The sequence below is a fragment of the Echinops telfairi genome, unplaced genomic scaffold (assembly GCF_000313985.2).
Source record: "Echinops telfairi isolate 266 unplaced genomic scaffold, ASM31398v2 ScPeMD7_7469;HRSCAF=8507_1, whole genome shotgun sequence".
In the NCBI taxonomy this organism is placed as follows: Eukaryota; Metazoa; Chordata; class Mammalia; order Afrosoricida; family Tenrecidae; genus Echinops; species Echinops telfairi.
Window position 1 is genome coordinate 5,861,697 of NW_022111373.1, and position 22,814 is coordinate 5,884,510.

The window sequence follows — 22,814 nt, forward strand, 5'->3', positions numbered from 1 at the left end:
TGGGGGAGTGCCCGCCGGATGGTGGGGAAGCGGAGGGTGGGCACCTCCCTCGGAGTGGCCGGGGCGCCCGAGGACCCGTCAGTTCTGTTGGCCCTCGAACACCGACCGACAGGCTCTGTGGAGAGGAGGCTCGGTTTCGGGGGTGGGGGTGGGGGGGTGAATGACCCACGACGCCTGAATGAACCGACACACCTCCCCTGTCGCCCCTCTTGATTCCTCCGAAGAAGCAGAAGCCCGACGGGATCATGGAGATGTATGAAACCCTCGGCAAAGTGGGAGAGGGAAGTTACGGAACCGTCATGAAGTGCAAACATAAGGTTTCTGGGCAGATAGTGGCCATTAAGATATTTTATGAGAAACCAGAAAAATCTGTCAACAAAATCGCAACGAGAGAAATAAAGTTCCTAAAGGTTTGCTTCTTTTCGCTTTCATTGTTCTAATCCATCAAGAGGGAACTTGTTAAGGAAGCACCAGGAATTGTTTGACGAGAATATTCCCATTAACAAGCACTAAGGCACCTGGTAGAAGACGAAGTGGGCTGCCCTGCAGTTCGCTCCATTTCGTATTGTAATTTTATAGTGGAGCACGATGTGCTTGTGTATAACTTAACCGAAGCTACGCCAGGTAATTCAGAAATATTCTCGTATAATAAAGAGTCACGTAAAATGTCAGCTTTGTGCCAGAGACTTTGATTCCATCTACAGATGTACAAGACGGTTCTCACCCTTACAGGGAACTGGCTGTACCCCGAGTGAAAACCTGGCTTCAAGGCCGTTTTCTAGAGAATCTTGTTCCCTCTCTTGGTCTATTGCACTTCTGTTGATTATTTTTCTCTACCGAATCATTTTGTAAAAATAACCGGTATGTGGTCAGAACATGTACTTGGAAATGCATTCTGACCGTTACAGTGAAACTCTGAGAGCGGAAACTCAGAGGGACTGCCTAGTTTTTCCACGTCTCCGAGGCATAACCAGTTTTCCTTCGCTGTTTAATGGAAAAGCCTGAAAAGTGTCCACTGTGTACAGGTTCCCACTCTGACAGGTTCTGCTGTTTATTTATTAAAACCAAAAATCCAAACGTGAGTCATCGGGTCAATTCTGACTCATTGCACCCTGTAGGACAGCGTCGAACTGCTTCTGTGGATTTGCGACTTCACTTTGTGCCGGAACAGAAAGCTTCATCTTACTATGGAGTGGCTAGTGGTTTCGAACGGCTGACTTTTTTGAGACACCGTAAATCTTTATTTTCATTGTTTTCCCTGCAACCCCCACCAAACTCACTGCCAATGAGTCCATTCCAGCGCAGCGACCCTGCATTAGAGTAGAACTGCCCCTACAAACATTGCCATCGTAACTTATTTTGAACTAAATTTTTATGTTACAAGTTTATGAAATACAATTTTTAAAAAAGTTTATGAAATAAATTACAGTTAAAGTAATGAGACTAAAAAAAAAAGTAATGAGACTATTTTAGAAGAGACATCTAGTAATGGGGGGGGGGTGTGTTTCATTGTTTGTCTTGCTAAAGTACCTGTTTTTCACTCATCTTCAAGCCCCTGAGTGATTTCCCCTATCTTATTAATTTACATGAACTCACATTAATTGCTTTCATTGTCTAGGCCTTTCAAAATAAAGGTTGGAGAGGAAACCAGTAATTTCCCTGACTTGAAGGATTAATATTATAGTATCCTCTTGCCAGCATGCTGTCAGCTGCAATACTCAGGCTTCTTGCCAACTAGGGAAATTGAACTCAAACACAGGGAAAAAGTCTGGCATTGCATTTTGGCATGCTCTCTGTTAGTCAGATCGTAAAGACTTAAGTAGCTGTATTCGTATCGAGATGGAGAAAGTTGATGTGTCATTGGAATAAAAGCAAATATTTTATTATAAACGTATAGTTTCTTAAGGCAACATAAATATACCCCTTGATTTTTAGCCAAATGAATATTTTTTTTTATAATTACAAGCAATGGTTAAATCATTTCAACATTAGTTGTAACTAAGGTAGCATGTTGAAAGATAGTATGAGTCCCATAAAAGATCAACTTCATTTGTTTTCTAAGTTGATAGATGGCTGGCTATTTTTGACTTCTTGAAGTTATGTCCATTTCAATTATTGCTACCATTCTAACGTAGTGTTTTGTTGTTTAATAGACTAGTACAGTTAATAGAATTTTACCAAATAATAACTATATACTTATGTAAAATTACTATAGTTATGAGATCATCTCTTTATATCTGAAGAGAGAATCTCATCAGGAGTTTCTAGACAACACGCTTCTCTTTCAGTCTGATGAATTTATAGTGCTCACCTAAAATTTATAGTTTACTCTAGAGTTTAGAACCAAAATTAGAGGATATTCAAATTAAATACTCAATGCTGTTGAAATCTACAATCATATGGAAACCTAAGGACCTTTTAAATTTGAGATGTTAACTTTGATCACAAACCAAGTTAAAGGGTAGCCATATATCCTTTAGCAGAATTCAAAGTTGTAGTCCACTGACTCTAGAATATCTTAATAAGCAATCCAGTGTCATTCTGGGGTAAAGTAATGTATTTTACTTACTCTGAATACTGATCATGAAATGAAAGTAACCCAATCATCTGAGAAATCAGCTGAAATGCATGAATGAAATGAAGCTGAGGGTATTCACTTCCTTTAAGAGTTATAAAAGCATTATTTTGTTCAAGTTATTGTGCATTAAATAATTTATAAAATGTGTTTCTTTTGTCAATAGCAATTTCATCATGAAAACTTGGTCAATCTGATTGAAGTTTTTAGACAGAAGAAGAAAATTCATTTGGTGTTTGAATTTATTGACCATACAGTATTAGATGAGTTGCAACATTATTGTCATGGACTGGAGAGTAAACGACTTAGAAAATACCTCTTCCAGATTCTTCGAGCAATTGAATATCTTCACAATAATAATGTAAGTGCTTCAGTGTAAGCAAAAATACAGGATGAATATGAATCGTAAGTGTCCTTTAAACAATATTGTTTTTATGAAGGCTGTTAAAATTATTTTTCTGTGTAATATTAAGTGGCATCCTTAAATGTAATTGAGAGGTGAGATACAAATAATTAAAAGAGAACTTGGTGTTGCTGATCAGATGATTTAGTTGCAGAGCTTAGGTAATGTCGTTTATTAAGCACACAAAAATTCTAAGTGTAGGACAGACCAAGATCAAGTCTAGCATGCTACAGGGAGATATCAGTAGTTAGGAATAGTGCACTCAACAGTCACCTGAGGTAGCTTTTATTGCAAGAAAGAAGTACATTAAGATGTTGAAAGTCTCGGGGCCAGGGTTTGATGGATACCTGGTCAGATGAAAGGTGTGGAGATAGGAACTAGAAATTGGGCTATGGAAATGTCAAGTGGTTGTGGATACCTTAATGGATGAAATGTGTGTGGCCTTGTAGTTTAACTGATGAAAAATAGATAAAAAGATTAATTGTTCTGATTTTCAGCATTGCCTTCATTGCCCAGTGTTTAGCTCAGCAGGGTTTTATATGGAACTGTGTTTTCACTTTTTTTGGCTCCTAAATTTTTTATGGAGGTCTATTTTTTGCAAAATATATATATGAGTTTCAAAAAAGTTCAAGAAAAAGTAGAATTAAAGATAATGGGATTTTCCTATCACCTTTTTGTTTTGTTTTTAAATCATTTTATTGGGGGCTCGTACAACTCTCAGCACAATCTATATATACATCAATTGAATCAGGCATGTTTGTACATATGTTGCCCTCATTCTCTTCTAATCATTTACATTCTATTGAGCCCTTGGTACCAGCTCTTCTCCCCCGCTCCCCTACATAACCTCCTCCCGATAGATTGTACATTGTTATTATTTTCATCTCTTACACCAACCGCTGTCTCCCTTCTCCCACGTTTTCTGTTGTTCTTCCCCCTGTAGAGGGGTGTATGGTTATGTGTTGATCATTGTGATTGGTTCCCCCTTTCTCCCTTCCTCTCCCCCTCTTGCCCCTGCCCTTCCGGCATCACCATTCCCACTCCTGGTTTCTGTCCTATCAACTTTTTGAAGCTCTTCATATATACCTTATTTTGTTTATCCCGTTCATCTGTTGATGGACAGTCCTTGATCTTTCTTGTTGTTGTTAAGGCTCATAACAGGACTGAAAACAAAGCCCAAGCTCATTTTAGAATGGGTAAAGGATAAATGTGGATAAAAATGCAGATCCGGTAAGGAACTTGTGAACATTCAGACACAAGGTAGGTGAGGGACTTGGACTTGGATAGTTGAATGGAATAGAGAGGAAGGGTAGCAGAGAGAGAAGATGGAGATTTCAAAAAATATAAATGATAGGCTTTGAGAATTAATTCAGTATGAGAAGGATGGGGAAAAAGGGAAGAAATCAAATATTATTATAAGATTTTGAATCTGACAGGAGAATTATGGTGGCATTGGCAGAAGCTGATTTTAGCAGGGAGAATTGCCTCTCTATACATATATGTACATGTATAGATACACACACGTATACATGGTTAATCACTTTATTTAAATTTTCTCACTCTCTCAGGAAATTCGTAGCTAGAACTACGAATTATGGGACTTTCCTCTCAGATACCCTGACTGAAGAGGTAAGAAGACTAGGATGGAGGAAAAGCGAAAAGCAGTAGCCAGCACCGAGTGTGGAAGAATGTACAAATGGGAGAGAGGTGGGAGTAGCAGAGAAGGAGGCCCAAATAGAAACACCATATTCTGTTACTCTCTTGGTCTTCTCCAGAATAAAATCATCCCCGTCCCTCCACTCATTTCACCCAATATGATAATTACTTAGTTACCTTTGAGAATTAAGGCAGCCATGAATGTTGGGGCTCATTAAATTAAATATTTTTATACTTATTATCTATATATCTAGATTTGTGCTTTGATGATTTTAAGTTGATTTTTACACTGAAAAAAATTAAGAAAATAAAGTTGCATCATCCTGATATCTCTAGATTTCAAGCACGTGATTGATATTTTCTACAACTAAAATGTCTGAGTTACTGTCTAGCATATTTCATATACCTTTTAATTAAAATTTCTGAAGTAGAATATTATCCAGAAGAAGCTTCATCTCTCCAGAAGTAATTATATATGTTATCTTGTTTCCTTTTAAAAAATAGACTTCTAGAAAACTCAGAACTTTAATGAAATAACCAGTTCATCACAGGGATCTAATGTAACTTTCTCTTTATAATTGTTTCTTATAATTTATAGTTTTGATCTGTTTAGTATTATAAACCTTGTCAAAACCATTTTCAAAGGAGTTCAGAAGATAAATACAAATATTTGGCCAGTTACAGGGGGAGACATGCTTATTCCTTCCCTGATTCATCTGTTTAATATTTATTGAGTATCCACCATTAATAAAACCTTGCACTAGTAGATGGACATTGGTCCTCTACTCAAATCCTCCCTCAACGCAAGCACACTTTATTCAAATAACCTGGCATTCTGTGATGCTTACCTTCCCAACACGATTGCTGAAGACAAAATGGGTGCATAATCTAATGTGGCGAAGAAAGCTGATGGTACCCGGCTATGAGAAGATAGAGCGTCTGGGGTCTTAAAGGCTTGCAGTTAAACAAGCGGCCATCTAGCAGGGAAGTAACAAAGGCCACGTGGAAGAAACACAGCAGCCTGTGTGATCACGAGATGTCGATGGGATCAGGCATCAGTAGACCCCAAACATAGAATCATATTGATGTATACCAGGGAGGGGGGTTGGAGTGGAGACCCAATGCCCATCTGTAGACATTGGGACATCTCCTCACAGAAGGGTCACAAGGAAGGGATGAGATAGCCAGGGTGCAGTATAGCACCGATTAAACAGTGCTATAGAGTATAAGAAACTCCAGTTCTTGAATACTTTTCCCCACCCTCCCCACTATCATGACCCCAGTTCTACCTTAGAAATCCAGCTAGACTGGAGTATGTACGCTGATACAGATAAGAGCTCTTCACACAGAATCTAGGACAGATAAACCCCTCAAGAACAGTAATGGGAGTAACGATACCATGAGAGTAGGGGGAAGGTGGGGAGAGTTGGGGGGGAAACAGGGAGCTGGTGATCATGATCCACATATGATACTTCCCAGGGGCATGAACAACAGAAGCATAGATGAAGGGAGACCGCGGACAGTGTAAGATACAGAAAATATAATTTATCAAGGGGTCTTGATGGTGGGAGGGAGGGAAAAAAGAGGAACTGATACTAAGGGCACAAGTAGAAAGAAAATGTTTTGAAAATGATGGCAGCATATGTACAAATGTACTTGATACAATTGATATTTGACCACCTTCCCCACAGTGCCACCAAGTTTCCTTTCTGCTAGAGTATTGAAAGAAGGAACTGAACCGACCTCACAGTAAAAGTCAGGGATGTTGCTGTGTGTCTACCATGTAGAGACACATTTTATAGTAGAAGAATACATTCTCAATTTGGTACATTTTTCTTAATACACTTGATGAATAATAGTGACTAAAGTATTAAGGATACAGCCTAAGTAGAAAGCAGTTTTTATCTTCAAAGAGTTCATTTATTTTATAGTCCAGAAAATAAATGACACAATCAGGAATAAAGTGCCAGGTTTTGCCAGCGGCACAAAGATTCAGTGTGGCTGTACAGAATGGGCCAGAACCTCCTCAGCGTAAATTATGATGCAGTAGTCTGAAGAATGGCCTGTCATTCTCTTCATTCAGAAGAAACTGAGCACGTTTGATGGGAATCAAAGTGATCGTTCCATTGTGAGAAGTTTCTGTGCTTTGTTTCTGTCATAACTCCCCTCCGAAAACAAAACAAGGAACACCTTTAGACATTAATACATTTCTCACTGCCATATGATTAATAGGTGAGGTATTGGAGGTATTAATGGAGGGAGGTATTCGACGTTCTTCACGATCCTTGCTCTTTCTGTTCTGCTGCTTCTCCATAGCTCAAAGGCTTTCACATGGGGTTGCCACGGGATGGGATGGACTCACCAGTAACTAGCAACAAAATCACAGGAATATGCTCTTGTTAGAACAGAAGAATGATGGAAAGAGAACGTTTTAAAACTTCAGTGCTGTTGGCAAAAGGGAAATTCAAAGAGATGACTGGTCTTTTGTCTCAGAATTCCATTAGGCCTTTTACAAGCTTGGTGTCCCTCTCCAGATGTTCTTTCCCCTCCTGATGACAAACATTCCAAAGTCTGTAAGATGAAGTCTTGCCCACCTCATTTCCAAGGAACAATCCGACTGGACTTCTTCCAAAACAGATTTGTTTTTTCTTCAACAAATACTGCATCCATTACCATGCTCCCTGAGACCTTGGCCTATGCTGTTCCCTCTTCCTGGATTGCTCTTCCCTCCCCGAGGTCATCCTACTGATTCCTCAGATCGTAGTGTAAGGATTTTCCCCAGGGATTCCCTTCTTAATCTCCGCAACTGAATCAGGTCTCCATTTTAAATGGCTCTCACAGTGCCGGGTTCCTTTCTTCTCCAGCACTTGTGAGAGTTGTGTTTTTTTTTTTATATTTGTTATGTGTCCAAGATATGTCTCTTCTACTCTGACATAAGTTCTTTGAGGACAAGTATCCAGATCTATTTTTTAACAACTTGATTGATATTTAATTTACAAACCATAAAACTCACCTGCTTAAAGTATACTATTAATTGATCTTTAAAAAAATCATTTTATTGGGGGCTCTTACAGCTCTTATCACAATCCATCCATCCATCCATCTTGTCAAGCACATTTGTACATATGGTGCCATTATCATTTTCAAAACATTTTCTTTCTACTTGAGCCTTTGGTATCAGCTCATTCCTCCTTCCACACCTCCTCCCTCATGAACCCTTGATTATTAATTGATTTTTAAAAGCAAACTTACGGAGTTCTGCAACTATCATCACAATTCTATTTTAGAACATTTTTGTCACCTTGGAAAGATTCATCTTAGTCCTTTGTAGTGAATCCTCATGTCCACTCTTTCATTAACCTTTCTGTCTCTATACATGTACCTTTTGGGACATTTCATATAAGTCACTACCACTTAGTCAATTCTGACACTAGAGGACAGACTAGAACTGCCGCTGTGGGTTTCCAAGGCTACAAATATTTATGAAAGCAGAAAGCCTCGTCTTTCTCTCATGGAGTGGCTGGTGGGTTTAAACAGCTGACATTGCAGTTAATAGTCCAACACCTATACAGGCAGGATTATACTTTTTTTATAAGAGTATTTTCAGAAGAGGATGTGGTGTCAGATGAATCTTGGCTGAAAGCAGAGGTCACCAGAAAGATGTTTGCTTGTGTTTTATTGATTATTCCAAGGCATTCAACTGTGTGGACCATTACGAACTATGGATAGCCTTGAGAAGAATGGAAATCCCAGAACACTACATTGTGTTCATATAAAACCTGCCCTTGGAGCGGGAGACTAGTGCAGACAGAACAAAGGAATGCTACATGGCTTAAAATCAGGAAAGGTGTGCATCAGGGTTGTGTAGTCAGTCTGTATGCAGAGCACATAATCAGAGAAGTTGGAGTATGTGAAGAAGAATGCTGCATCAGGATTGGAGGAAAGCTAATCCAAAAGTGTAGACATGATGCACAGATGACACAACCTTGCTTGCAGAAAGTGAAGACTTGGAAGCATTTAATGATGAAGATCAAAGATTGCAACCATCTGTATGGAGTACAATTTAATGTAAACAAAATCCAAATCCTCAAAACTGGACCAGTAGGTAACATCCTGATAAACGGAGAAAAGGTTGAAGTTGTCAAAGATTTTGTCTTGCTTGGATCTACACTCAATGGTCATGGAAGCAGCAGTAAAGAGATGCATTGGATAAATCTGCTGTACAAGAAATTAAAGCAGCGGTTCTCAACCTGTGAGTTGTGACCCCTTTGGGGGTTGAATGACCTTTTCACAGGGGTTACCCGATTCATAGCAGTAGCAAAATTACAGTTATGAAGTAGCAACGAAAATATTTTTATGGTTGGGGTCGCCACAACATGAGGAACCTGTATTAAAAGTTCGCAGCATTAGGAAGGTTGAGAACCACTGCCTTAAAGTGTTGTAAAGTAAGGATGTTACTTTCAGGACTAAAGTACGCCTGACCCAAGCCATAGTATATCCAGTTGTCTCATGCATATGAAAGTTGGACATTGAATAAGGAAGAGTGAAGAAAAAAACATCTATTTGAATTAATGGTGCTAGTGAAGAATGTTTACAGTACCATGGACTGCCAAATGAACAACAACAAAATTCCGTCTTGGAAGAAATACAACCAAAATGCTCCTTAGGGCAAGAATGGCAAGACTTCATCTTAGGTACTTTGGACATGTCAGGAGAGACCAGTCCCCGGAGAGAACATCATGCTTGGGAAAGTAGTGGGACAGTGAAAAAGAGGAAGACTTGTAACAAGATGGATGGACACAGTGACTACAACAACGGACTCAAACTTAACAGCAACGATGAGGTGGCGCAGGCCCAGGCAGTGTTTTATTCTGTTGTGCACGGGGTTGCTATGAGCTGGATCCAAATCTACAGCACCTCGCAACAATGACAACAGTTATTTTGCATCTGGCTTCCTTCACTTGCATATGTTTGAGGTTCATCCATGTATCAGTACTTCATTCCTTTTTATTGCTGAATAAGTCCATTGTATGGCTATACCACAATTTCTTTATCCATTATAGATACAGAAACTGACAGTTAACAGTACCGTGTGACATTGCTGTGAGGAGGATATGGAAGATACAATGCAAATATCCAACTTGAAATTTGAGGGAATCGTCGTTAGGTGCCACCAGTTGAAGAACATTCTGTTATTTCAACTTTTGGGCTGTTAGGAATAGTACTTCTGTGAACATTTGTATATTTTCTTGATTAAGCATATGCTTTAAATTATCTTGAATGGATGCTTAGGAATTTATTTGCTTGATTTTCCAGTACAGTAAGTTTCCCAAAGTTATTGTAACATTTCACATTCTAACCAGCATGCCCACCAATGTTTGTTATTGTCTCTTTATAAAGAGCTCTGGTGGCTTAGTGGTTACACATTGGGCTGTTAACCATAAACTCAGCAATTTGAAGCCACCAGTCCCTCAGAGGGAGAAAGACCAGGCTTTCTACTCCAGAGAGTTACAGACTCAGAAACCCACATGGGTGGTTCTACCCTGTCCTATAGGATTGTTAGGAGTCGGTATCAACTTGACGGTAGTGAGGTTTTAAACATTTATTTCATTATAGCTATTCTAGTGAGTTACTGATATTTTAATATAGGTTTTCCATGTCTGTTTTTTCCATTATATCCTCGGATTTTGAATAAGTGCCTGGTAGAAAGTAAAAAAATTTGCAAAAGTAAAGAAAGACTAATGTAGTTTATCTCAAGTTTATTTTTGGCCATTTAAAGAAGGAGACTGAGGCAAACGAGCAATCCAAATAACTTTGCAGTAAATTGTGTAAATAAAGACCCCATATATCTAACATTGACACAATCCCACTCAGATTATGATACTTTGCAGGTGATAAGTACATTCATTGATACATTAAAAAAATACCTCCTTTGTCCTGGGCTCATAGTGGACATAGGGATATAGCTTGAAGAAGACAGCTAGACATTTTACCCTCATAGAGCTTATAGTTTAATGGGTGTTATAGATGACTAAACGGACAGTTAACAGTGTAGTATGACAGTTCTGTGATGAGGAAGTATATAAATGATGCATAAGATATAATACAAAGATCCAAGTTGAGGTTTTAATAAGTCATTGTTATTAGTTGCCATTGAGTGGGTTCTGACCCACAGCGATCCTATGCACCATAGAACAAAACCTTGCCTGGTCCTGTGCCATCCTCACAAGTGTTGTGCTGTTTGAGCCCATTGTTATAGCCACTGTGTCAGTCTATCTCCTTGAGAGCCTTCCCGTCCTTTGCTGCCCCAATACACTAAACATGATGTCCTTCTCCAGGGACTGGTCTCTGCTGACATGTCCAAAATATGCAAGATGAAGTTTTGCCATCCTTGCCTCTAAGGAGCACTCTGGTCTTACTTCTTCCCAGACAGATCAGTTTGTCCTTTTAGCAGTCCATGGTACTTTCAGTATTCTTCTCCAGCACCGTAATTCAGATGGATTGATTCTTCTTCGGTCTTCTTTATTCAACGTCCAGCTCTCACGTGCATATGAGGTGGTTGACAACACCATGGCTTGGGTCCGGTGCACTTTAGTCCTCCAAGTAACATCCTCACCTTTCAATACTCTAAATAGGTCTTATGCAGCAGGTTTACCTAGTATCCAGATAAAGTGTTGTAGGCCAGCATAACAGCTTCAGTAAATAACAGAGATGAGACGAAGACTGGCAAGTGGGAAACTACTATAGTTCCTTAGTCTAGGGAGGGGAGGTGAAAGAAGTAAGCAGGAGCCAAATCTTTGAAGGTCTTACAGACTATTTTAACGCAAACCAAACCCAACTCACTGCCACTGAGTTGATGTCAACTCATAGTGACCCTATAGGACAAGATAGAACTGCCCTGTGAGTTTCTGAAACTAACTTTATGGGAGTAGAAAGCCCCATCTTTTCCCCAGGAGTGACTGGTGGGTTTCGAACTGCTGACCTTGCAGATTGCAGCCCAACTTGTAACCAATCACTATGCCACCAGGACTCCTTACACATGATTTTAACAGCTATGAAATTAAGGTAGGATGGGATATCTGAAGGGTTTAATCAGATGTGACACAATCAGATGCATGCTTTTAAAAGAGTACTGTGACTCCTTTGTGGAGAGTAAATTGGAAGGGATCAGAGTGAAGTCAGGGAAATCGATTGGTAGACTTGTGTACCAATTGGTAATTTTGGTGAGAGCTGAGGACACCTGAACTAGTGAGAAGTACATTGGCTAAGGTAATATGCAGATTAGGGGGTGGAAATGCTTTGGGTTAACATGAGCTTTGCAGTGAATGTTGGTTCCATTCACTGAGCTAAAGGACTGTTGAAAACAAGTAGGTTTTGCTGAAAAGATGATGATTTGAGGTTTGCATTTTCTTAGTTTGAGAAGCCTGCAGTTCCGCCTTGTGGGACCGGAACCCAAGAGGAAGATATCAGTTAGAGATGGAATTTGGGAGATCATCCTTACATGGGTAGTTATTAAGAGTTACTAAGAGTAGATGATGAGATTGCCTGGAAACGGAGAAAAGAAAAAGGCCCAAAACCAGAGCCCTCCATTTAAGGAACAGCTAGAGAAATTAGAACTTCAAAGGAGATAGAAGGAAATGGAAAGTTTGAGGTCCTAGTAGCTAAGGGAATTGAGAAGTGGTTGGCAGTGATTGTCCATAAGCCATCAAGAAGGATGTGGATTAAGAGGTGTGTATTGAATATAGCAATATTGAGGTTGTTGATAACTTTGGCTAGGGTAGTCTAAAAAATAAGGGAGTCAGAAGACGTATCGTATCACCTCGAGGGTGTTCTGAAAATACAGACTGACTACAGTAATGTTTTCAAGAGGCTTAACCGTGAAGGAAATGAGGGAAGGCAGAAGCTGGAGTAGGACATAGGCATAAGGATTAGTTTTTCTCACTGAATTCTTTGGTTTACTTTTCTTTGTGGGGTTGTGATTTACCTTCTCAGTATCATGTCTGTCTTCTTGGCTTGCTTTTATTTTGAAGTGCTGGATGGGGTAGGAGTTGAAAATAGTGAACTATTTAGCTGTTATATTGTGTTAATCCTTTGCATATAGTATGAACAATAGTTTTCTTGTCTGGATTGGCTAGGTTTTATCCATAAAATTTTAGATATTTTGTTGATAATAAACCCTCATGTTAATATTATTGCATCTTCTGTTTTTTGTTCATTTGTTTTTTAGATCATTCATCGAGATATAAAACCTGAGAATATTTTAGTATCCCAGTCAGGAATTACTAAACTCTGTGATTTTGGTTTTGCACGGACACTAGCAGCTCCTGGGGACATTTATACGGACTATGTGGCCACACGATGGTATAGAGCTCCAGAATTAGTACTAAAAGATACCACTTACGGAAAGTATGTATGTTTTGGGATTCTACCTAACCTTTCCTGGCCATCTCTTATCTCTTAGTGTTATCTGTTATTTCCATTACCGACAGCCTTTGCTTTCTGCATCTTGGTTGAAGCTAAGAAGAGCGACACCTCCAGTGGTAATGTCACCTGAAGCACAGGTATTTTGCCCTGGAGTAGTCCAGCCAATGTACTCACGCTGAGTTAAAGGAAGAACTCAAACTTTTAATTAGAAGATGAACACCAGTGAGGAGACCGGTAGCTTCTATGCTGCCTTTGCGGAGTCCTGTTTGTAATCAGACTACATAGAGAATATATACCTTTTACTTTGGAATTTACACTTTGAGGAGTCACATATAGATGTTTTCCGTTAACTCAGGTTTCAGGTAACCATGGGTAACAGCTGGTGGCCCTGAACAAGCAAATAGAACAAGAAGGTTCTTTACATCTGAGCCCAGTCTTAGGCTATCTTTGTTGACTAACTAGATCACAGGGCTTTTAATCATTAACAGTTAGGTAACTAAGAAAAGACTCAGAATTATCTGGTTCTTCTGGGTGATGTCCAAATCCAGCCTGTTTGTGTTTGAGCAATTTCTGAAAATTCCATAGAGACTTCATTAAGTAAAGTACCTTAAACTAACTGCCTCTAGTAAGGACAGTGATTTTTCCTAACTACATTAAGTACAATAACTTAGGTCACAATCACATCAAACCAAAGGCCCAAGAAGTGCCTGTGGCATTCCCTCCCACTGCTCCTTGCTTGCCCTCTGGCTACAGCCCCAGGAACCCAATGCAGAAATCCCTGCCCAAACTTGCTTTCAGCTGTGCCTCTACCTGTGGCAGAGTGCCATCTCAATGTATCTTTACACTTTACATTCTGCAGAGATTTGTAAATGATATAGCCCACTTTGCCAGGGTTGCAATAGGAACTGCAAAGTTTCCCATCCCTTGGGGAATAAGACAGCCTCCCTGCCAAGATTCACAAATAATAAATTTTAAAGTGTACTGTTCTTTTCTTTTTTTAATTTATTTTTTTAAATCATTTTATTAGGGGCTCATACAACTCTTATCACAATCCATACACACATCAACTGTGTAAAGCACATTTGTACATTCATTGCCCAAGTGTACTGTTCTAGGTGCCTCCAAAAGTGGCATGCTTGCAGTCTAGTACGAAACATTAGTCTAAGATAAAAACAATTAGTTCTACAGAACATAAAGGAATCAAGATGTATAACTGAATCCAAGAAAAAAATGGGGAGCAATGATTAATTCTTGTATGTGACAGTGAACATTGATATTTGAAACACTGGTTTCTGTTCTTTGGGACATGTACCCATGAGTGGATGATGGGCCATATGGTAGTTCTGTTTTTAATTTTGGAGAAACTGCGATACAGTTTTCCATAGCGGCTACCATTTTACATCCCTACCAACCACAGATGGGAGTTCTGATTTCTCTGTAATGGATGAGAGTTTCAATTCCTCTATCACTTTCATTGCTTTTTAATTTAAAAAAAGTTTCTTTTCACTTTTTTAAGCCTTAAATAGTTATATTTATTCACTCTGTGTCCCTACTAGTTTAGGCTTTATTTCTGAAATGATTTTTTAAAATCATTTTATTAGGGGCTCATACAACTCTTATTATAATCCATACATACATCAATTGTGTAGAGCACATTTGTACATTCATTGCCCTCATCATTCTCAAAACATTTGCTATCCACTTAAGCCCCTGGTATCAGCTCCTCATTTTTTCCCCTCCTTCCCTATTGCCCCCTCCCTCATGAACCCTTGATAATTTATAAGTTATTATTTTGTCATATCGTGTACTGTCCAACATCTCCCTTCACCCACTTTTCTGTTGTCTGCCCCCCAAGGAGGAGGTTATATGTAAATCCTTATTTATGTATGTTATATGTAGATTGGTTCCCCCCTGAAGTGATTTTTTTATTTCTAATTTGTTGCAGAGTTTTGTCAACTAATTTGTGTGTTTCTCTAATTCTGATTTATGTGGCTCTTTCATGTCTTATCACATTTCATTAATGTCTAATGTTTCTTAGCTCATTTTAAAATAGGTCATTTCAATTTTTATCTATTTCATGGGCTCAATTTTCTGGTGAGTTTTTGTTGTGATAATATTCTATTCCTTATTCTCTTTTTCCCTATCATTTGCAAGTATTGGGAATTAACTCCAGTATTTGAATGTTACTAATTTTTACATGAAGTTAATTTTTCTGAACTTTGAGAAGGGAGACATATTTCAGGATAGCTTTTCTTTCTTTTTCAAATAAGTCATTTTATTGGGGGCTCTCACAGCTCTTACAATGATCCATACATCAATTGTATCAAGCACATTTGTACATGTTGCCATCATCATTTTCAAAACATTTTCCAGGATAGCTTTTCCAACTTCATAGAACTCTTGCTTCTATTTTTGTGCAGTGTTAAAAACAAACAAAACCAGAAAACAGGGTAGCTCTTTTCTGACTCTGTTCTCACACATTTTCATCTGGGTCTTTCACTTTGTCTTCAGTGCCACTATCCTGTCCAATTTGATTCCTCTCTCAGCAGTTTCTCAAGCTACCTTGTTGCATGCTACATGCTAATCTTCAGAAGTGAATCACCAGATCTTTCTTTCCTATTTGCATTAGTTATTTAGAATACTGGTGGAAGAGCTTCCAGCTTTTAACAACGTATAGGCCACCACCAGTTTGCAAGTATGATACCAAGTTTGCAAGTTTGGATACCAACCCAACCTAACTGCCATCAAATTCTGTCAGCCTCACAGTGACCCTCTGAGACAGAATAGAATTGCTCCATAGCAAATCTTTATGTATGTAAGCAGCTTTTTCCTTTGGAATGCTGGTGCGTTTGAAATGCTGGCCAAGCATTTAACTAGTGTCCCCAGAGCTCTTTAGATGATGGGTTAAAAAAACAAAGACAAACCAAAAAAATCCTCATTGCCATAGAGTTGATTCCAACTTAATGTTGTTGTTAGGTGCCACCAAGTTGTTTCTGATTCACAGAGACCCTATGAACCAGCAACCTCCTCTCAATTGTTTTGTTTGAGCCTCTGTGAGATTTCTGAGACTAAATCTGTGGTAGCACACAGCTCCATCTTCTCCCTAATCAACTGTTGGGCTTGCGCCCTAACCTTGCAGGTTAGCAGCTTAATGCCTAATCCATAGCTCTACTAGGTGGATAGGAGTCATCCTTCCAAAAATTTTAACCAGTTGGATTAGTGAAAAATAGGCCTTATTATATAATTTGTGCTTTATGTATTATGCAATTTATATTTATACTTCTAACCGTAAAGTGGTATCTTCGATTTTATTTGTTTAATTTAATTTTGTTGTTGAGAATATATACTGCAAAACACATACCAATTCGGCTGTTTTTGCACGTATAATTCAGTGACGTTGCTGGCATCCTTAGAGCTGTCTAAGCACTCTCACTTTTCTGAGTTGTTCCTTTCTAATTAGCAGAACCCTACTGCCCCCTAAGTTGCTGTTGTCATTTTGATCCCACATGGATAGATCTTAAAGAGGTTTGGTATCTTTTCATCTGTTCATCACCTCTAGTGATACAAACTAGTTTTATATATATATAAAATCTAAAAAACATATTATGTGGACAAAATTTGGATTATGATTGACTTAAAGTGGATGAAGATAAATAAAATATAACTGGTAACATATTTTGGATTTTTATTTATTACTTTTAAAATTCAAGATGATTTTAGTATTCAAGTATTCTAATTCTGAAGTCATTTATACAAATGTCTTTATATGTTTCTGGAATAATTTTAGAATGGTAATTGCATTTTATCTGTATTGCTCCCTGACTTAACAAGCAATTTGAGTAAAAATTATTTAATTTTGCTAATAAAATACAATAATATTTAATGTATGCCCTTAATAGGCATATGATGCTTCAGTGAAAATTTATAAATGATGCTACTTAAACAAGGAAAGGAGCCCTGGTGCCATAATCAGTTACTCACTGGGCTGCTAACCTCAAAGTCAGCAGTTCAAAACCACCAATCATTCCACAGGAGAAAGATGAGGGTCTTTTGTACTGTAAAGACTTTGAGCCTCAAAAATCCAAAGTAGTAGTCCTACTCTGTCCTGTAAGGTTGCTATGAGTCCAAATTGACTCTAAGGCAGTTTGTTTTTTAACGAATAGAAGGACTTCTTGTAGCACAGTGGTTAAGTATTCAGCTAACATCCCAGAGATCCATGGTTTGGACCCATCAGCTGCTTTACAGGAGAATGATGACGTACTCTATACTTCCCAAAAGACCCTTGGAAACCTTATGGAATAGTTATACTTTGACTTATACAATCACTGTGAGTCAGGATTGACTGAAGTCAATTGCTAGCCACTTAGATTTGTTTCTTAGACCTTGACTTTATTTTGAAAGTTTTATGAAGATTGAGATTTTACATAGCCTCTGCATGAAAAAAAAAGTCACTTATTCTTATCCCTTCCAGACCTGTGGATATCTGGGCTTTGGGCTGTATGATCATTGAGATGGCCACTGGAAACCCCTATCTTCCTAGCAGTTCTGATTTGGATTTACTCCATAAAATTGTTTTAAAAGTAGGTAGGTAATATTGAAATATTCTGTTACATGCCTAAAATAAATATTGCCAGATCAGTTCTGCTTGATTTTCAACTTAAGCTTTTACTTCATAAGAACAGGGAAGCACATTGTTTTGATAGATGCCAGCAGATGGATGCCTTAGGTGGATAAAGAAGACAGCAAATTCTCCTGTTTTTGTAAGTATTATTTTCTTTGCACGGGTACAAATAGCTATGCCATATGCTATTAGTTGATGGTCAGAGAAATAGTATAATAAGAACCGACTTCAATTTGCCTGAAAGCTGTTTTTAAATGTTGGCTTCTACAAATCTTTGCATCTCTAAACCAGGCCTTTAAATAGTAGACTTGAGTCAGATGTGTTTTGAAGATACTTGGCAACAGAAATTCAATTGTTCATGAACTAAACACTTTAATCCCTTACCCCCACTCCCCCCAAAAAACAAATGCCCACAAGCATCACATTAGTGGGTAGCCATATAGTTAAATAACTTATCTGGGAATATATTTGATGAGAGCTTCATTATTGCTGCCTGTTTTGTGATCCAAACAATGTGGTTAGCCAGGCTCATGGGTTTTCAATGATTTGTTTTCTTCTTATTTCTGAATGAGAAACTTGTGTGGTGGGGAAGCTGTACATGAACAAGTAGTAACAGAATCATTAGGAAAGGCTATGAGAGTGCTGAGAACAACTATGAAAATGGTGAACTGGGGTAAATATTGCTTTAAAACATTATAACATTTTTGGAGTATCATCTTTGAAGTTCTGGTTTTGAAATTATGTTAAAAAAATCTTATAGACTTTGAAATCAGTTCTCTCATTTTGCGGTTATAGAAGTTTGCCCAAACATAAAGGGCTAACTATAGGAAAACTGGTGTTAGAATTTAGGATTTTCTACAACTTGAATAGTTCTTTTTATTCTACTACTCCCTCACTTTGTTTCTTTTTTTGGTAATATTTAGATTGTTAAGTAATTTTAGTAATTCAGCTTTTTCTTTCTCCTCCCTGCCCCCACCCCACGGTGGTTTGCTGACGTTAAGGTCAGTGGTTCAAACCCACTAGCTACTCCAAAGGAAAAAGATGAAATTTTCTGCTTCTGTAAAGATTTACAGCCTTGGAAACCCGCAGGGACTGTTCTACTCTGTCTTATTTACCCTGTCTTATAAGGTCACTATGCACTGAAATCACCTCAATGGTTTTGCTGATGAGCACCTACTAGTTCAACCACTTAGATACCCACATGGGAATGTTTTGAATGTGCTTATCTTAATAGCATTTTATTTTAGGCCTTATATGAATTTGGGAAAAGAAGATAAACTTGGTAGATTTACATTCTCTGTTGCATATATGCTACAACAGATTACTGGGGATAGTTCTTTGATCATGTTTTATAACATTCAGATGGTTCTGTGTTTAACTTTAAAAATTTAAAGTTCATCGTTGTTAGTCTCTTCTTAGTTCTTTAGTAGTTTATTGTAGATCACATAGCAATTTGAGAATTTTGATTATGGACTAATTTCCCTGCTTTCTTATAATATATTTTTCTAAAATATACTTTTTGTCTTTTCAGGCAATTTGACACCTCACTTGCAGAATATATTTTCCAAGCATCCCATTTTTGCTGGGGTGGTCCTTCCTCAAGTTCAACATCCCAGAAATGCAAGGAAAAAATACCCAAAGTTAAATGGATTATTGGCAGATATAGTTCATGTATGTTAAGAGATTAACGACTTTTTTCCTGGAAATTTTGCATAAATTATAATAGTTTAAAAATATGATAATGGAATGTCAAAATAATTAGTGATGTTATCTATTAAAAATACTGTTGTTGTTGTTGTTGTTAGGTGCCATTGAGGTGGTTCTGACCCAAAGCGACTCTGCATAACAGAGCAAAGCACTGTCCGGTCCCGCACCGTCCTCACAATTGGGCCTGTGCTTGAGCCCATTGTCGGCCATGGTCACTCCATCTCATGGAGGGCCCACCTCTCTTTCTCTGACCTCCATTTTACCTCCTTCTCCAGGGACTGGTCTCTCCTGACAACATGTCCAAAGCACGTAAGGAGAATTCGTGTCAGTATTGCCTTTAAGGAGCACTGTACTCTTCTTTAAAAATCGCCACTGTTTCCAGTTGCCTTGGTCGATTCTGACTCACGTTGACCCGTTGTGTGTCGGAGTAGAACTGGGCTCTATAGAGTTTTCAACGACTGACGTTTTAGAAGTAGATTGGTCTTTCTTTTGCAGTGCCTCTGGATGAACTTCAACCTTCAACCTTTCTGAGACTGTTAAGCTGAAAGCCTTTTAAGATAATCATGTCCACTATTTTTTAGTTTTTTTCTACCTACTTTTAGATTCTCTACCATAAATCAACAAGGAGGTCTCTAAGGGGAGCCAGAGGCAGATAAAAAAAAAATTAAAAGGAACCTGGAATGGATTTTAGGCTCACACTAAATCCTAGCTCCAATTTAAGAAAAATTAGTTTTTGCCCTCATGAAAGAAATACAGAAGATATGGGTGCTGTAGCAAAATGTGATGAAGAAATTAGATGGTGCCCAGCTATCAGATAGCATCTGGGGTCTTAAAGGCTTGTTTCCAAAGAAGCAGGCATCTAAGTGAGACATCAACTACGTCCACATGTAAGAAGTATGCCAGCATCCGTGACCCAAAGATTGTAAATTATATAATCCAAAGCCAAAGGAGGGAACAGGATCAGAGCTTAAATTGTGAGATTCTGGTTTGCAGATATGCAAGGGTATGGATAATAGTGGAAACCCAAGATACATTGTGAGATACATGGGACATCAGCCTCCAGTGATTTCCTCTAACCGTAATTGAGAGATGGGAATAAGTTGGCTACCAAACAGAAAGTATTGGAGAGGCGACTATAGAAGATCAAAATGATAAACCTGTCTTGATCAGTTAGAAACTTGTCACTTAATTCTCCCTCTGATGCACTTTGGGTCTGATCTGATTTTCAATACTTTCTGTGTGAAAATTTTTTCATATTGGGGTTTATCTTTGATGTATTTTGTCACTGAGGATATTCTTCTTGAATCTCTGTCCTGTGCTCGTTTTGGTGTATTAAACCCAGATTGATGAACCTGTAGAGACAACAAGCACAAGAAGGGCTCCTGGGTTTACCGTGGGAGAGGGGTGTTGGTAAAAGGGAGCTGAAGGAAGAAAATGTTTTGAAATTGATTGTGGTATCAATTGTATAATAAATACTAAATGTGATTGAACTATGGAATGGTATGATATCTGCATTAGCACCCAATAAAATGGTTTTGAAAAAATAATAACAAAAACTTTGGTTAAATAAACTATAATAAATCTGTAGCATGGAATACTTAAAAAAAACAAGCAGAAAACTATATATCTGGGGTCAGTTGACAACAGCAAGGATAAAGACTTAAAAAGTTAGGAGGCAGCAAGCTTATGTTGATGGGTGAGGAGCGACTCAGAAAAGCATGGGGGGATGGGCAGGGGTGGGGGAGAATAGTCGCACAACCTGACTAATGTCATCGATATCACTGAATTATAGAAATTGAGTTGGCGTATGTTCTGCTGTGTGTATTCTCAACAAGAATGAAATAAGTTACTGAAAATGTTTAAGTTTCAAGGTAAACGTAATGTTCCTCACTTGTCTGTTAGTTTACCACACTGTCATGCTTGCATGTGGCTGTGATGCTGGTGTTCTGTCGCTGGGATTTCAAATACCATCAGTGTTATCCAGGATGGACAGGTTTCAATGGAGCTTCCCAAGTAAGAACAGACTAGGAAGAAGGAAGAGGCTGCCCACTTCTGAGGGGTTGGCCATTGAAACCCTTCTGAACAACAGCAGTAGTGGTGTCTGATAGAGTGCCAGAAGAGGAACCACTCATAAGAAGACACTCCAACTATGACGAGGAAGGACCTGCCTCCTAAAATGAGATCTTAATGTAGATGGAGAAAAGCTTTTAGGAACTTCATTTTCTGATGGGGTATCTCTCAAAATGAGAAGAAACAGCTGCAGACATCCATTAATAATTAGAACATGGCATGTACAAAGTATGAATCTTGGAAAATTGGAGGTCATCAAAAATGAAATAGAGCACATAAAAATCTACATCCTAGGCATTAGTGAACTGAAATGAACTAGGATTGGCCATTTTGAATCAGATAATCATTTGATTTACAGTAATTACCATGGGAATGACATTACATTAAATTCATTGGTAACAAGAACATTTCAAGCTCTTTGTTGAAGTACAGTGTGATTGGATAATACATGTAATAGGGTAACATCTATATGTCTGTAAGGAAGACCAGTTAATATAACTTTTATTCAAATTTATGCACAAACCACTAAAGATTATAATAAAGAAATTGAAAAATTTTACCAACTTCTTCAGTCTGAAATAGTCTGAAAAACATCCTAGTAAGATGCACTGATAATGACTGATGATTGGAATGGAAAAGTTGGAAACAAAGAAGGATAATTAGTTGGAAAATGTAGCCTTGGTGATGGAAATTGTGCTAGTCTGGGTAGACTAGATAAACAAATCCATGGACACACGTGTATAAGAAAGAGATTTATATACAAAAGCAATTGAAAATTGAGAAAACATCACAGCTCAGTCCAGATCAGGTCCATAAGTCTGATATTAGCCCATATGTCCAATACCAATCTATAAAGTCCTCTTCAGACTCACAGAACACAAGTAATGAAGCCAAATGCAGGACGACCACAAGCCATGGAGTAGAAAGTCCTTGGGTCCAGTGGCGGCGTAAGCATCTCAGCGCTGGCAGGGGTCTCTTTTGTGTCTTCTCTGGCTTCTGAGGTCTGGTTGCGTCCATGTGGCTTGTCTTCTGCAGTGTCTCCCAGGGAGTAGCAGAGAAGTGTCTCCTGCCTCCCAGGAGGAAGTACCGGATTTTCCAGAATTCTCAGGAAAAGGCCATGCCCACACAGGTCTCATTGGCTATGATCTGATTGACAAGCTAGTCTTCACCCCTACACTCTTAATCCTCAAATTGACCAAGGATTATATATCTACCACAGAAATGAAGCTGGAGACCCCATGATCGAATTTTGCAAGACTGTGACTTTGGTTTGTTTGTTTGTTTGTTTTCCCTTGGCTGTGACTTCTTTTTCAACAACATAAACTGCAACTATGTATGTGGATCTCATCAGTTGAAAT

General features: G+C 38.4%; 1 protein-coding gene across 1 annotated transcript in view; it reads left to right on the forward strand.

Annotated features, from left to right (window-relative positions):
• Positions 1-212: 212 nt before the first annotated feature.
• Positions 213-22,814, forward strand: part of CDKL3 (cyclin dependent kinase like 3) — a 58,031-nt gene continuing 35,429 nt past the window's right edge. Inside the window, exons 1-5 of the mRNA XM_004696616.4 lie at positions 213-410; positions 2,742-2,936; positions 12,862-13,040; positions 17,530-17,642; positions 19,211-19,350. Coding sequence (XP_004696673.1) covers positions 246-410; positions 2,742-2,936; positions 12,862-13,040; positions 17,530-17,642; positions 19,211-19,350 — 792 coding nt within the window. The 5' untranslated portion in view covers positions 213-245. The remainder of the gene's footprint in view (positions 411-2,741; positions 2,937-12,861; positions 13,041-17,529; positions 17,643-19,210; positions 19,351-22,814) is intronic.